Here is a 16,657-nt window from a genome sequence, read left to right on the forward strand (position 1 = left end):
TCTGACTCTTCTGACCAATTTTCTATGGCTAACCTTAGTCGTTTTATAATAATAACTAGCGAATGTACCCGTGCTTCGCTACGGTATTCTACATTGTATTCGAATATCGAAGTAAATAGTGTGCATGCAGTCAATAAGATTGTTTTAAAATTGCATGTCTCTTAGCGTTATCCGAGGAAGAGCATGGGGAGGTCCCCGTACGTTGTTTCCAATGTAAAGTGTTTGTTATGGATTTGTGATATAACGGCAGGCTCACTGGCTTACTGCCATTCACAATCGAGTTGGGAAGTTTACATTATAATTTCAGGCCCCATTGCCTACTATGCGGACAGAATCGATTTGGAGAGTTTTCGTTAAAATGGCAGCCCCCCTCTCCTACTTCCAGACAGATTACAGTTTTTATTATAATGGCAGGCAATTATCCTACTATCACTCGAAATTGAGTTGTGCAGTTATCATTATAATGCCAGGCCCATTTTCCTACTTCCAGCCAGCTTACTGCCAGTCACACCAAGTTGGTGAGTTTCCATCAAAATAGCAGGCCACTATGCCTAATGCCAGTCACATTTTAGATGAGGACATTTCTTTATAATGGCGGGCACCCTTGCCTACTGCCAAACACAATCGGGTAGGGGAGTTTTAAACAAAACTGCATGCTCACTTGCCTTCTGCAAGTCAAATCGAGAAGTGAACTATTCATTACAATTGTAGACCTTCCTTACTAATGACAGTTACACAGGAGTTGGAGAAGGAACCCTTTCATACTGCCAGTCAAAGTCGGTGTGGGGAGTACTGATTACAATAGCAGACCCACCCTTTGTCGATCGCTAAAAATCGACATCAGTGAATATATATAGATCGACATACGAAAGTATATGCGTGTTTACAATATTGAAGACCTTCATTTACAGATTAACTGCTACTAAACGTACGTCATATCGACAAAGGATTATACTATAAGGCACGCCGGATTTAGTGGCCTAAATGGCTGGTCCTATGATATGTAATCTATTCTTGGGTCAGATTGAGTTAGAAACGTGGAACAGGGTAACGTTCTTGTAAGATTATCTCACATTACATTAATTTTCGAATAATTATGTGACGGCTACATACATAGCATTTGGCTCATATATGGCTACTGGGTGGGCCAATTTTCGTGAAGAGTTTGATGATTCTGTATTTCATAGAAGTAATCGAAGGTATGAATTATGCATGTGAAAATTCCAAATTGACTTAACATCCATTAATAGAGAAAAATCAAACGTAAAAGTGATAGGAATTTCCGAAGGTCTGCACCATCATAAGAATTGCCTGCATATTTCGATATTCTTCGGGGATAAAAAGTGAAAAATTTAATGAACTTGGATGTTTTCCGTTCGTTACAGTCTTAAACGTATAATTTTGTCAAATTTCAATTATCTTCTTTTTCTTCTGGCAGATTATGCCACAATCTGGATTTTGGGCGAGGCGGGTAAAAATTAGGACTTTCAGGAAACTAAACCAAAAATTATGCAGATGGTCATTATTACCCCTTAAACGGAAAGCTGTACGAAAATTTCGCCAAAATAGTCATTGTAGAGGCACACAGTCGTTACGATTTGATTTATGTAGATAAGGAGTCTGCTCCATGTAAAACACCTTTTTGGCTATGTCCGCTGGACTTAACCTGCAAAACTGACCATTCATGATATCTCCCTTATTAATCCTCCTGACGAAAAAATGCACATGAAAAAAAGGTTTAGAGGTGGAATTCCATCACGTTTGGTCGATTTCCAGTCAGGTTGGTCTTGTTCTCTATATACAGTAGAGTCTCGCTCAACCGACCTTCGCTTATCCGACATTCCGTGTTATCCGACACTGGTAGACTTAATTTTAAACTTTTGGTGGAGACTAAAGGACCTGCCAATATCTGGCCCCGTTCTGCAAGAAATGGCGGTGTATTTCCAGAAGGAGGTTTAATGAAGGGGACCCTAAATTTACTGCCAGTGCTGGGTGGCTTCATCGGTGGAAAAAACGGTACGGAATTAGGCAGCTTAATATCTGTGGAGAAAAATTGTCAGCTAAATCCGATGAGATTGTGAAATTTAAAAAGGAATGTCAAGTAATAATACTCGCTGAAGGATTAACTGGTTAATAGATTTTTAATTGTGATGAGACTAGGCGAAATTTCAAGATGCTGCCATCAAAAACTCTCGCAGCCCAAGCCGAGACGTCTGCACCTGGCTAAAAGCGTAGTAAGGAAAGATTTACTGTTCTTGCCTGTAGTAATGTCACTGGGTACTTAAAAGGAAAATTGCTTATGATTGGTAAAGCAAAGAAGCCTAGGGCATTTATAAAAATATTTCTGTTAATGCTCTTCTAGTCCATTACACGAATCTGAAGGCTGCCTGGATGTCTGCTGACATCTGTAAAGACTGTTTTGTTACACAGTTTGTTCCAGATGTAGAAAAATTTCTAGCTTCAAACATTCTCCCTAGAAAACCTCTTCTTCAACTAGACAACGCTCCATCACACCCAAATGAACAGCAACTTAGAAGTGGTGACATCAAATTCACGTTCCTCCCTCGTAACGTGACGTCATTATGCCAGCCAGTGGACCGACGTGTACTGGAAACACTGAAGAGGAAATATCGGCGGAAACTCCTTTCATCCTTGATTGTTGGCAAGTTTCTTTTCGTAAGATACTTAGAATGTTTTCGTTCAACACTGCATGTACTGTGCAATTGAACTGATAATTCAATAAATAGAATGCTGTAAAACATGTTATTGTTTTAGTAATACAGTACGGCCTTCCTGTTTGTTTTAGTTAATTTTCAAAGTAATTCTGTATTATCCGACATTTTCGCTGATCCGACATACTCCAGGTCCCGTTTGGGTCGGATAATCGAGACTCTACTGTATTGTGGAAGAGTAAAATCACCATTTCGGTTCCCTATAAACCGCCAGTCCATTCCGGAACATGAAATGTTATTTACGTTTAAAACCTACCTTCGGACAGGTGGATGCTAAATATGAATTTTGGTTCGAATATCTTCAGCAGTTTTCAAGTTGTAAGGAATAAGCTTTACACGCACCCGCTCGTGTGTTAAGTCCGATGGGACTTGTACAAAAAAACGGTCCGTTAATGATATCTCCCTTATTAATCCTCGTATCGAAATGATGCACATGAGAAAAAAGGTTTAGAAATTAATTTCTACCGAGGCAGGTAGATTTAAATTAACGTTGGTTGTGTATATTTTGTGGAAGTGCAAAATCACACTTTCGGTTTCGTATAAACCCCCAGTCAGTTCAGGGATTTAGAAACAATATTTGCCCTAAAACCTATCAAGGACAGGTGTATTCTAAATATGAGTATTGGTGGAAATACATCCAGTAGTTTGTAGCACTCGCGTACATACGGCGTAATTAAGGAAGAAATAATACAGTTAAGAAATTTGAAAGTAATAGAAAATGGATTATAATTGAGGGCAGCCGGAAAACGACAAATATGTAAATACCAAGTTAATGTATTGGAAAATCAAATGCCCCTCAATAAATTATGCTAGTGTGAGTTATGGATATAATAAAGCGGTAACAGAGGAGAAATTTAGGTCCATTGATTCCTAGGTAAACAAATAATAAGAAGATGACTAATGGTGTTATTACTTAATCTATTCGAAGGCGGTTATAACATCCAACGATATTCCGCCAATATCCCGCAGATAGGCCGATTGACGCCTCTCTTGCCTTCTACCTAAGGAACAACCACGAATTTAAAAGCATGATGAGGAAAATGGCAATACGTTACTTCCCTGCTGACATGCAGTCAGAGACGTTGCCATGGTAACCTGTAGGTTCGTTGTCGGTCTGTCGGTCACTCAATGCAGAGCATGGTACCAGCAGAAAATTGTAAATTTCTCCGTCATGTAAAGAGTAAGGTGAATTACGAACATAACGAAAGTTGTTTATAATTAAGAGACGTTTCACGTACGGTAAACGAAATTTACAGAAAATCAATAGTATAAGAGAAAATGGAGGAAAACCATTCTGGTTTTCTTATAAACCCCCGTCTATTCAAAGATTTTAAAATGATATGCATATTGAAACCTTCCCCTGGATGAGTATACTCTAAATATGAAGTTTAGTTGAGATCTATCGAGCCGTTTCCACGTGATGGTGGAAAAACCATTCTGCTTTTCGTATAAACCCCCGTCTATTCAAAGATTTTAAAATGATATGCATATCGAAACCGTCCCCGGGAGGAGTATACTCTAAATATGAAATTTGGTTGATCTATCCAGCCGTTTCGACGTGATGGTGGAAAAACCATTCTGGTTTTCCTATAAACCCCCCGTGTATTCAAAGTTTCTAAAATGATATGCATATCGAAACCTTCCCCGGGAGGAGTATACTCTAAATATGAAGTTTGGTTGTGATCTATCCAGCCGTTTCGACGTGATGGTGGAAAAACCATTCTGGTTTTCCTATAAACCCCCCGTGTATTCAAAGATTATAAAATGATGTGCATATCGAAACCTTCCCCGAAATGAGTATATTCTAAATATGAAATCTGGTTGAGATCTATCCAGCCGTTTCGACGTGATGGTGGAAAAACCATTCCGGTTTTCCTATAAACCCCCCGTGTATTGAAAGATTTTAAAATGATATGCATATCGAAACCTTCCCCGGGAGGAGTATATCTAAATATGAAGTTTGGTTGAGATCTATCCAGCCGTTTCGACGTGACGGTGGAAAAACCATTCTGGTTTCCCTATAACCCCCGTGTATTCAAAGATTTTAAAATGATATGCATATCGAAACCTTCCCCGGGAGGAGTATATCTAAATATGAAGTTTGGTTGAGATCTATCCAGCCGTTTCGACGTGATGGTGGAAAAACCATTCTGGTTTCCCTATAACCCCCGTGTATTCAAAGATTTTAAAATGATATGCATATCAAAACCTTCCCCGGGAGGAGTATACTCTAAATACGAAGTTTAGTTGAGATCTATCGAGCCGTTTCGACGTGATGGTGGAAAAACCATTCTTGTCTTCCTATAAACCCCCGTCTATTCAAAGATTTTAAAATGATATGCATATCGAAACCTTCCCCGGGACGAGTATACTCTAAATATGAAGTTTGGTTGAGATCTATCCAGCCGTTTCGACGTGATGGTGGAAAAACCATTCTGGTTTTCCTATAAACCCCCGTGTATTCAAAGATTTTAAAATGATATGCATATCGAAAGCTTCCTCGGGAGGAGTATACTCTAAATATATAGTTTGGTTGAGATCTATCCAGCCGTTTCGACGTGATGGTGGAAAAAACCATTCTGGTTTTCCTACAAACCGCCCGTGTATTCAAAGATTTTAAAATGATATGCATATCGAAACCTTCCCCGGGGTGAGTATACTCTAAATATGAAAATTGGTTGAGATCTATCCAGCCGTTTCGACGTGATGGTGGAAAAACCATTCTGGTTTTCCTATAAACCCCCCGTGTATTCAAAGATTTTAAAATGATATGCATATCTAAACCTTCCCCGGGAGGAGTATACTCTAAATATGAAGTTTGGTTGAGATCTATCCAGCCGTTTCGACGTGATGGTGGAAAAACCATTCTGGTTTTCCTATAAACCCCCCGTGTATTCAAAGATTTTAAAATGATATGCATATCTAAACCTTCCCCGGGAGGAGTATACTCTAAATATGAAGTTTGGTTGAGATCTATCCAGCCGTTTCGACGTGATGGTGGAAAAACCATTCTGGTTTTCCTATAAACACCCCGTGTATTCAAATATTTTAAAATGATATGCATATCGAAACCTTCCCCGGGAGGAGTATACTCGAAATATGAAGTTTGGTTGAGATCTATCCAGCCGTTTCGACGTGATGGTGGAAAAACCATTCTGGTTTTCTTATAAACCCCCCGTGTATTCAAAGATTTTAAAATGATATGCGTATCTAAACCTTCCCCGGGATGAGTATACTCTAAATATGAAGTTTGGTTGAGATCTATCCAGCCGTTTCGACGTGATGGTGGAACAGACAAACAGACAAACAGACAAACAGATACAATTTTATTTATATAGATAATAATAATAATAATAATAATAATAATAATAATAATAATAATAATAATAATAATAATAATAATTGTCCTACAAATTAGTATTTCTTCTATTTATGGACCTTTTACTCGAAGAAGGTTGGAGCATTATCATGCAGTAATTATTCATTTTCTTGTGTTTCCCGTATGAGAACTGACGTATCGTTAATGTCGAACCACAGTCCCAGTTTATACACCCAGGACGATCTTCTTCCACCCACGTACACGTTTTCCTTTCTTCCATGTTGTCCTCGGTGTCCGGTTGTAAACGCTGTATTTGTGCTGTTGGAAGATGTTACCATAATACTGTAGAGTGGTCTCCTGCGTTTTGTGAGGGTTAGGCCATCGCATGATTCTCTTACGCGACGGGATATTTCCTTATTGGGGACATAAAACCAAACCAAACCAAACCCCATGGCACTACAGCCCTTGAAGGGCCTTGGTCTACCAAGCGACCACTGCTCATCCTGAAGACCTGTAGATTGCGAGGTGTCGTGTGGTCAGCACGACGATTCCTCTCGGCCGTTATTCTTGGCTTTCGAGACCGGGGCCGCTATCTCACCATCAGATAGCTCCTCAATCACGTAGGCTGAGTGGACCTCGAACCAGCCCTCAAGTCCAGGTAAAAATCCCTGTCCTGGCCGGTAATCGAACCCGGGGCCGCCGGGCATGAGACAGACACGCTACCCGTACACCACGGGGCCGGCCTTATTGGTGGCATGGTCTACCCAAAGGGTCTTCAACATCCTGCGATGCATCTACATATCAAAGTCTGTACTTGATTCATTGACGAAGCCTACGACGCTTTCAATTAGGACCGCTAGGACGTAATACTTAACGACACGCCAGCGAGTATAAATAAATAAATAAATAAATAAATGAATGAATGAATGAATGAATGAATGAATGAATGAATGAATAAACTTTTAGACATGGTTAATCGAGTGGGTTACTGTAGTCACGTCCTAGTTCGTGAACCATGGGCAACGGCTGAGTGGCCTACTAAGTGGTCGTGAGAGTCGGGATACCAGTTGCTATGGAATGGGAGTGGGCATCTCGGACATATTCTGAGTCATGGCCCTCCTTGTGCTCAGGTGGCTAGGACTGAACAATCTACCGGTGGTCTCTAACCCGTTAGAGGAGAGATCCTCACTTGGACTATGTCTAAGTAGGGTAGCATCCTACTGCATGAATTTACCGAGCTCAAAATATTTTAAGAAAGCCTCAGACCTATGGGAGTAACGGAGTCCCATTCCCATTTGACAAGTGAGGGTCTCCTTAGAAACAACTTGGCGAACGGAATGGAATTCGATGTAGAGCTGTACATATTAATGGGGCTTGTGGGAGAAAAAAGTAGAACTGGCTGAGTCAGCAAAGAGGATGCATATGGATGTGCTAGGCGTAAGTGATATTTCGGTAAGGGGAGATAATGAGGAAGAGATAGGATATTATAATGTGTACTTGACGGGTGTTAAAAACGGAAGGGCAGTGTTACACTACTCATGTGCCATTTTTAATTTTCTTTTCTTGTCTTAATGTATCAGTGCCTACTTCTTTTTCTTTTCTCTTCTTCTACTTCCTCTTCTTTTGTTATCATGAATTTTAGTCATATAATGTCTCGTTTCAGTACAATGTCTTATAATAATTGGTTTTTAATGTGTTTGTTGTACGTTTGTTGTTGTTCATTTGTAATTTATGTTTTACATTCACTTCTTTGTCATTCTACCGCAGGTAATAATTACCACCCGGATATACCCCAATTGTAACGTTCTTGTTAATAATAATATTATTATTATTTTATACATTATGTTGTCTTTATCGGATAAAACATGTGCTAAATCACAGAAAAGTATTTTTCCTGGAAGACTGCTGGCGTTAGGATGAAAATTATTTAAACATTTTTGTAGAGTTCTTGAACGGAATAATTGACTAATGCTTCGGTTCTTGAGGATCAGAGTCAGAGACAAGCGCATGGAGAGGATCAAACGACTACTCTTAAGATACTTTGAACATATCTCTAGAAGGAAGGAGGGAAGGGAGGAAGGCAGCCACGGAGAGGGTACGGTACCTGAAAGGAGATCTCAAAGGCGAGCACCTACGAGATGGGTTGATCGGATGTAGACACTTTTTGGAAAGTCCTTATTCAAGGCTTTGCCGCTGGTTTAAGGTAGATCACGAAAGCGAAAAACTCTCCAACTGCTCCAAACATATCACCACATCCTATAGAGGGTAAAAAGAGGAAGGGAGATAATTGAATTCTAAGTATATCTACTGGGCTCCGTTTTAAATAGGTCTGGCAGTTCAAGAAGAGTATTCACTTTTGAAAGTCCTAGACGCACACCTTTTCTTACTTTCTGTAATATTTAAATATTTTAATATTTTAACATTTACCTGCTCCCCTGATAAGATCGCACAATTGTACATAACCTGTACTAACATGGAAGGAATAAGGTTTATAACGGTGAAAGAGATACTGCAATTCGTTGAATGGTTCCCAAGATTAGCCTCCGCACAGAAACTCAAGAACGCTATTTCTTTATGTAGATAATTAAGTTACAGTTTATTATAATTTGTAAAAATATAACCCCAACGTACACTTAGTGTAGTAGGGTTATGTATATCTGAGATTCAATAATAATAATAATAATAATAATAATAATAATAATAATAATAATAATAATAATAATAATAATAATGATAATATAGATAATGATTTTTGTCTTGTTTCTTGTTCTAGGTGCAATGCCGAGGCACACTGTGACACTAGCACTGTCTGTGTTCCTGCTCTGCTTCTGCTTGGTCAGTGCGCACTGTTCGCAACACTGTCACTGTCATTTTCCCGACAAAGTGACGTGTTTCGATCTCATATCACCACAGCTCACCTACCTCAGCAAACTTCAAGACACTCACCTCCTGACTGACGTCACCATCTCCAGGAGCAGCCTACCAGAGTTACCAGAACGAGCCTTCCACAACCTCGATCTGGAGACTCTGAGTTTAGCTGGGAACGGCATCAGTGTGGTTCACCGCCGAGCATTTCAAAATCTACAAAATTTACACTTTTTACACTTAGAGAACAATAATATTCGTTTCCTGCACCGGGAAACGTTTTCAAACACAGAAAAACTCTTTCATCTTAACCTTAATTCGAATGAATTGTACGACATCGCTGCATTTCGGAATATATCATCACTAAAACAACTGTTCCTAAAGAATAATGTTATTACTGCCCTTCATAATGAGTCGTTCACAAACCCGGACTTGATGAATCTTGTGATGAGTGATAATGAAATCTCGGAAATAGAGCAACATGCATTTGTAAGGCTCTCTAGTCTGAGGGACCTAGACTTATCAAATAACCACATTACATTTATTCATTCCGGAACATTCTCAAGTAATGTAAATTTACTGGAATTAGTGCTGAGAAGAAATGAACTCTATGACATAGAATTCATAAAGAATATTACTACTCTGAGATATCTTTTCTTGTCTGAAAATTCAATAATCTCTCTACCAGATTATGCTTTCTTCGGAACTCCTGATCTATATCGCGTGAATTTGGCACGCAATAAGATAAAGTCAGTTGCCCCCCACGCATTTGATGGTCTGAAGGAGTTGGAAGACTTGGATTTGTCGTGGAACGAGATAACAGCGCTTGAAGAGGAGACATTTCAAGAAACTCCGCAGCTACAAAGGCTGAATATTGCCCACAATAAAATATCCCATGTGGGGTTCGTTCAAGAAGCCCTGGGCCTCACTCACTTGTACTTAGCCTACAACTATATAAGAAATCTGGAAGCCAAAGCCTTCGCAGTCGACGGAGGAGTACTTCAGAGTTTAGATCTGTCCTTCAACCCTCTTAAGAATCTACCACAAAGCGCTTTACATGGTTTATTTACTCTGTCCTTCCTTAACATATCAAATACAGGATTGACGGATCTGCTACCTAATGTGCTGGCAAGCATGCCACAGCTGAGTTCAGTGGACATTAGTGGGAACAAACTGACTGTGATAGACACAATCCGGAGTATCTCCAACATCAGACACATTCAATTACAAAACAATATCCTTGTACTTTTGAAGAACGATACCTTTGTGAACTTGACTCACGAACACACAATATTAGATCTATCTAATAACGCTATTTCAGATGTTGAAAGTGGAGCATTTTATGGGCTAGAGGATGTGCACGCAATAGATATTTCCAGGAATAGTATTTCAACTTTACATAGAAATACATTCGATATAATTTCTAACTTTTGGATATTAGATGCTAGTCACAATGCAATTACAGAACTTGGTTTCATTCGAAATGTATCAACTTTACGATTTCTCATCATGTCCTACAATTCTATTGAGAAATTACCTAAACTTGCTCTGGCAAACTCAAAAATTTCTTTATTACATTACATTGATTTGTCAAGTAACAAAATTAGTGATATACACAAGAATGCATTCCAAAATCTTAAGAATGTTTGGGATTTGAATATTTCTCGAAATAAAATACATTCGCTTCATGCAGATACGTTTCAAAACACAACAAGTCTCTGGGATCTGAATATCAGTTTTAACAAATTGCAGGAAATGGATGGTTTCAAAGATATTCCTAGTCTTCGGCGCCTCAATGTTTCTAACAATCAACTGTCCCTTCTTCCAAACTATACTTTTGCACACTCGAACATGACTAGGTTGCGAATTATAGATATTTCTAACAATATGATAGAAAATATTGAGAATTTGGCTTTCGATGGTCTTTTTCAATTAGATAACTTGAATTTGTCTGGAAATAGAATAGAGATTATACCATCTGGGACATTTCAGAAGACAATTGAGCTGAAGCACCTTGACCTAAGTCGTAATAATCTGACTCATGTGATAGAAAGTATTCCTAGCTTAGTCTCCTGTGATTTATCTGGAAATTCCATCTCTGACGTAAGCCTTGAGATGGTGTTTCCACATCTACGATTCCTCAACCTAGCGAGGAACAGAATTGTGTACATACATCCTATAGCTATGAGGAACTTACCTCAACTAGAGGAAATTGATCTGTCTGACAACAAAATTGAGATGCTTGCAGCAGATACATTCCAGTCCTGTATGGCACTTCTTAAATTAGATGTAAGCGGAAACCACTTAGTGAACTTTCAAGTTGCCAGTATGCCATCCTTAAAATACTTATCGTTGGCAAGTAATAACTTACCTAGTCTCAATAATAACACAATTATTTCTGAAAACATAACTCACTTAATTTATCTTAATTTGAGCAATAATTCCATAGATACTGTAGACGAATCTGCTATTTCTTCCTTGTATTTACTTAAATACCTTGATTTATCTAGGAACAATATATCTGACCTACCAGTAAATTTCCTGACAAATAACACTCTTCTACATACAATTAATCTGAGTTACAACCAGATCTCGCGTCTAGATACCGTCCGTGACCACGTAAGTCTACGAGGACTGAATATTTCAAACAACGTCATCGCAACGATCTCTAGTAAGGCTTTTTCAAAAAATAAATACAGCCGACTTACTCACCTAGATATATCCTCGAACAACATAAGTACTGTGAAAAACAAAGCCTTCAATGGATTGATAAAGCTGAGGTATCTCGACATTTCTAACAACAGGATAACACGTCTTTACTCAGGTATGTTGGGTGACGTTCCACGACTGAGAAATTTCCGATATTGGAGCAATCCTTTATCAAAAGATGCCGCTGTTGAAATTGCACGGAGCCGAACATTTAATAAAGGTTCTGAGAGGATAAATTATGAACAGGAGCTGGCTCAAGAGCTGCATGTTTTAGCCGTTGAGAGGAGGATTGCCAGGCGGGTACATGGAAGTTGACTGTTCTCAAAGTACAGTGTTGTGACCCCTTGAATCATGTCCTCAAAGTGAGAAATCTTGAAGTCATTCTTCGGATTTGCTGTAGGAATATTTTCAGTCACCGCGAAGGTGCACTAAACCTTTCTCTTCCAAGTGAATATCATGAGTTAATGGAGGCTCAGGAGCTCATAATGGTTTAGTATGTGTGACTATAAGAATGAAAACTGAAAAATACTGCGCTAAATTGTGTTAATTTTCACCTTTGATGATGTGTCAGAGAGTGTCAGCAAGATACGAGGGGTTCACAGCCACAGTGTTCCAGGTCCACGATTTTAATATAGCCGGAGAAAAGTTACAAGAAACTTTGTTTTATACATTTACATAGTGACCCAAGACAAGCTATCCAAGAGCTGGCATCTTTGTACGGAATAAGTAAAGAAAGTTGATGTTTCCTTCACAGTCATACTGAAACAAGTCCATATTATAGTAGTGTTTATTACGATTAATATTAATGTAATAGCTATTGATCATGAATATGTTCCTCATTATTATTTTTATTCGAATTCTTAGATGAAATTAACCGCAGTAAATTATATTGTTTAAATATTATATCAAGACAAATCATATGTAAATATTAAATATCGGACAGTAATATATTTACAGTTTTCATTGTATATTGCCATATTCACATTTACATTATCACTTCAGTGGAATTAATTAAAACATTTATGATTCATTTCTTCAAATATAGTTACATGGGCTTGGTACCCTATGGTTGTGAACACCTCATATAATTCAAGGATACAAGGTCGATAAACCAAATGGACTGCTAAGAAGAGACACCTTAATTGTTACTGTTAGGTTTAAGAACGCACAAGAGTTCCCTTGGAGAGAAATTTGCGACATCAGAGAGTAATTTACAAGAACTGTGTTAATGTGATATGTACCTGTTATTAGTAAGAGTCATCGACCTGAATATACAGGTCAGTTGAGTACTTCTTAATTTATTAAAGCTGTAATTTTAACTCATGATAATTGTAATTTCATGCTACCAGTTAAATGGACTTACGCTAAAGAGAACAAAGTTATATTAAGATGATTTTGAGAAAAAATGATACCATTTTGGCACATTACTATAACTTATTTGCTTTCAGTATTGCATGGAGGTACTTGTAGAAGAAGGATTAACTTATTTTACAAACAATAGTACATGTGACACATTTTACTACTAATAGTGAAATAATGTTTGATTTTAATTATTTGTTATCAGCATATTAATGATCTTGAATTTCAATATTTCACTCCCGTAACATATACAGGGCCTCTTTTATAAATCCAGACCGAGAGCGCTGTGTTTGCACTCTGCGCTACAGCAGTTGCCTCAGCCCAACTTACGTCGCACGCGGCCGCCCTGCTTTAAGCGCGTATACAATATGATATGAAATCTTACCTGACAAAAGATGCTGGAAGTGTCATCTTTCATAATGAGAGACTTCATGAACACCATTAGGATTTTTTGGACACCAATAGCGAGAGTTATGATTGTTCACACGACCATTAAGATGAAACCAGGCCTCATCCGAAAAGAACATAAGCTGTGGGTCGAATAATCGATCATTCAATGATGCAAGATACCACTCACAATATCTCACTCTTGTGGCTAAATCAGCAGGTTTTAAGCAATGGGTCCCTGTAAACCTGTAGGCTTTGATGTGTAACAGCTTTGTAGCTCTGTGTGCAGAAGGAACCGAAACCTCTACTTGTTGTGCTAATTTTGTGAGTGTTCTATTCGGTGAAATGAAATGGCGTATGACTTTTAGTGCTGGAGATCGATATCACCTAATGACCAGTAAGACGCAAACAGTTGCAGTTGGCGCTCATTACTGAACTTTAATGAGCACTGAAGCTTGCAGTTTTCCTTTACATCCTGCCTTCATCTCTCTCTGGGATTGTACCTTTTTTACTTTTTGTATGGGTTTCATATGTCTGTCCAGGATTTCTCCCTTTCTTCAAAATGCTCCTCTTCCACTTTGCAACATTTCTCTGACGTTTCACACCTCTCTTTGAAGGACTCACTAATATGGTGGTCGATATGTCCTGCATGTCTGCTATTGAACCATTGTTATTGTCAGTGGAAGAGGACGTATTGTTTGTTACTGGAGATATTTCAGCTGGAGTACTCGTTCTTCCAGGGGTTTCAGGCACACTAGAAATAGCAGTATCAGAACTGTCCTCACTATCATGTCCACCATCATCCTTGGTGAATACGTTTTGTCATTAAGCAAGTCATAGCAGTCTTCAGAAGATGTGCTACTTGATGATGTATTTGATGACGAAGTAGGAGGTAGGAGAGACACTAGAGGTACGAGAACTTCGAAGCTTCAGATGCAGGAATCGGGCAACTCGAAGTTCCTGGATCAAAACAGAGCAATAACTGTACTTCTAATTACTTTTACAAGTTTACTAACTAATAACTCTAGATTGTGAACGCTGCCTATAACTACAAAGATGATGGTTATTAAGAGCAATGTATACCTGGTTCCTCCAAGGACGTCAAAACGACAGGCTCATGTTCCATTAAACACTGCTTTGTCCCATCCGGTCCCTTCGCAACTGCCTCCTTTGTTTCAGCCCTTTCCATATCAGCGAGGGCTAGCTGAAAGAGCATTATATCGCGAGAAATCATGGTCTACAGAGATGGAAAAAAGAAGTGCTTCAGTGGAAAAGGTAAAGAATAACCTTGATCTATCTCAGCACTGGGTACAACTTATTCTAACAATAACGGCATAACTGAAAATAAACGGATGTTGTTTCTTAAAAAAGAGACATTCTTAGTAGCAAGAACGACATAATAGCATTTAGTACCTTTATTTCTACCTGAAATGACGTCTTTGATTTGTAGCAATAATATCAGAATGTGAAATAGTACAAATAAAATAACTATGTCTCGGAGCAACAACGTTATATATCCTTATAATACACACATAACCTGGTCATGCCCCAATATCAGACGTTGACCAAAGTTTTGTTTCCGTTGAGGATTTTAGCCTATCGACCGATTAGGTCTTGAGAGCTATCTCCTTAACTGAGTATTACTAGACTGAATGGAGGAGGTGAAGGGGAATCCTGTTTCACATGTCATAACTGGTCATAATATGACCTGCTCCCCTTTTTAGGGGGGCGACGCACTTTGGAGACCCTGGGTTGGTACCAGAGTTTCATAAGTTCATTAATGATGAGTGGTAATTTATTCGTAGCTTAGTTGGAGAAGTAAGCAGATGTGACGTGGGTCACCCATCCGGGTGGACGCCACGCCCATTGTTGCTTAACTATCAGTGACGCTTAAGTTGTTACAGTGCTTATAGCCTGGATTGATTTGCGGTGCATACTGCATTAAGTCTAAATAATACGTTACGCATAGGGGATTATATAACGTAATGTACTAACCTTCCTCACAGCAAGGGTGTCACAACTCCAAATATGTCATTCTTGCATAACCACAAGCGGATGCCTTCCACACAGTGCCGAGGTTGCAACTCAAATGGTACGGTATTGCTGGGCGTTCAAGGACCAAAGCAAGAAGGGAAAAGAACGACACATCTGCCCTCTCTGGCCGCGACATTGAACTTCAGATTCAAAGCAGTGTTTAACGGAACATGAGCCTGCCGTTTTGACGTCCTTAGAGGAACCAGGTATACCTTGATCTTAATAAGCATCATCTCTGTAGTTATAGCGCAGCGTTCAAAATGTAGAGTTATTAATTAGTAAACTTTTAAAAGTAACTAGCAAATGTACCCGTGCTTAGCTACGGTATTCTACATTGTATTCAAATATTGAAGTAAATACTGTACATGCAGTAAATATGATTGTTTTAAAATAGCATGTCTCTTAGCGTTATCCGAGAAACAGCATAGGGAGGTCCCCATATGCACTTTCCAATGTAAAGTGCTTGTTACGGATTTGTGATGATAACGACAGGCACACTTGCCTACTGCCATTCACAATCGAGTTGGGAAGTTTACATTATAATTGCAGGCCCCATTGCCTACTGCGCGGTCACAATCGATTTGGGGAGTTTTCGTTACAATGGCAGCCTCCCTTTCCTACTTCCAGACAGATTACAGTTGAGGATTTTCTATTATAATGCCAGGCAACTACCCTACTATCAGTCAGAATTGAGTTGTGCAGTTATCATCATAATTTCAGGACCCTTTTCCTACTGCCATTCAGCTTACTGCTAAGCACACCAACTTGGTGAGTTTCCATCAAAATAGCAGGCCACTATGCCTAATGCCAGTCAAATTTTAGATTATGGCATTTGTTTATAATTGCGGGTACCCTTGCCTACTGCCAAACACAATCGGGTAGGGGAGTTTTAAACAAAACTGCATGCTCCCTAGCCTTCTGCAAGTCATATCGATATGTGAACTATTCATTGCAATGGTGGAACATACACAGGAGTTGGAGAAGGACCCCATTCCTACTGCCAGTCAAAGCCGGTGTGGTGAGTACTGATTACAATAGCAGACACACCCTTTCTCGATTGCTACAAATCGACATCAGTGAATATACAGTATGTAGATCGACATACGAAAGTATATGCGTGTTTACAATATTGCAGACCTTCATTTACAGATTCACTGCTGCTAAACGTACGTCATATCGACAAAGGATTGTACCATAAGACGCCAGATTTAGTGGCATAAATGGCCGGTCCTATGATATCTAATCTATTCTT

At 39.0% G+C, this 16,657-nt stretch overlaps 1 protein-coding gene across 1 annotated transcript in view; it reads left to right on the forward strand.

Annotated features, from left to right (window-relative positions):
- The window catches only part of LOC136858241 (protein artichoke), a 134,753-nt gene extending 121,805 nt beyond the window's left edge, over positions 1–12,948 (forward strand). The window contains exon 2 of the mRNA XM_067137641.2: positions 8,825–12,948. Within this exon, the coding sequence (XP_066993742.2) occupies positions 8,830–11,940 (3,111 nt within the window). The 5' untranslated portion in view covers positions 8,825–8,829 and the 3' untranslated portion in view covers positions 11,941–12,948. The remainder of the gene's footprint in view (positions 1–8,824) is intronic.
- The last annotated feature ends 3,709 nt before the right edge of the window (positions 12,949–16,657 follow it).

Source organism: Anabrus simplex, chromosome 1 (genome assembly GCF_040414725.1).
Source record: "Anabrus simplex isolate iqAnaSimp1 chromosome 1, ASM4041472v1, whole genome shotgun sequence".
NCBI lineage: Eukaryota > Metazoa > Arthropoda > Insecta > Orthoptera > Tettigoniidae > Anabrus > Anabrus simplex.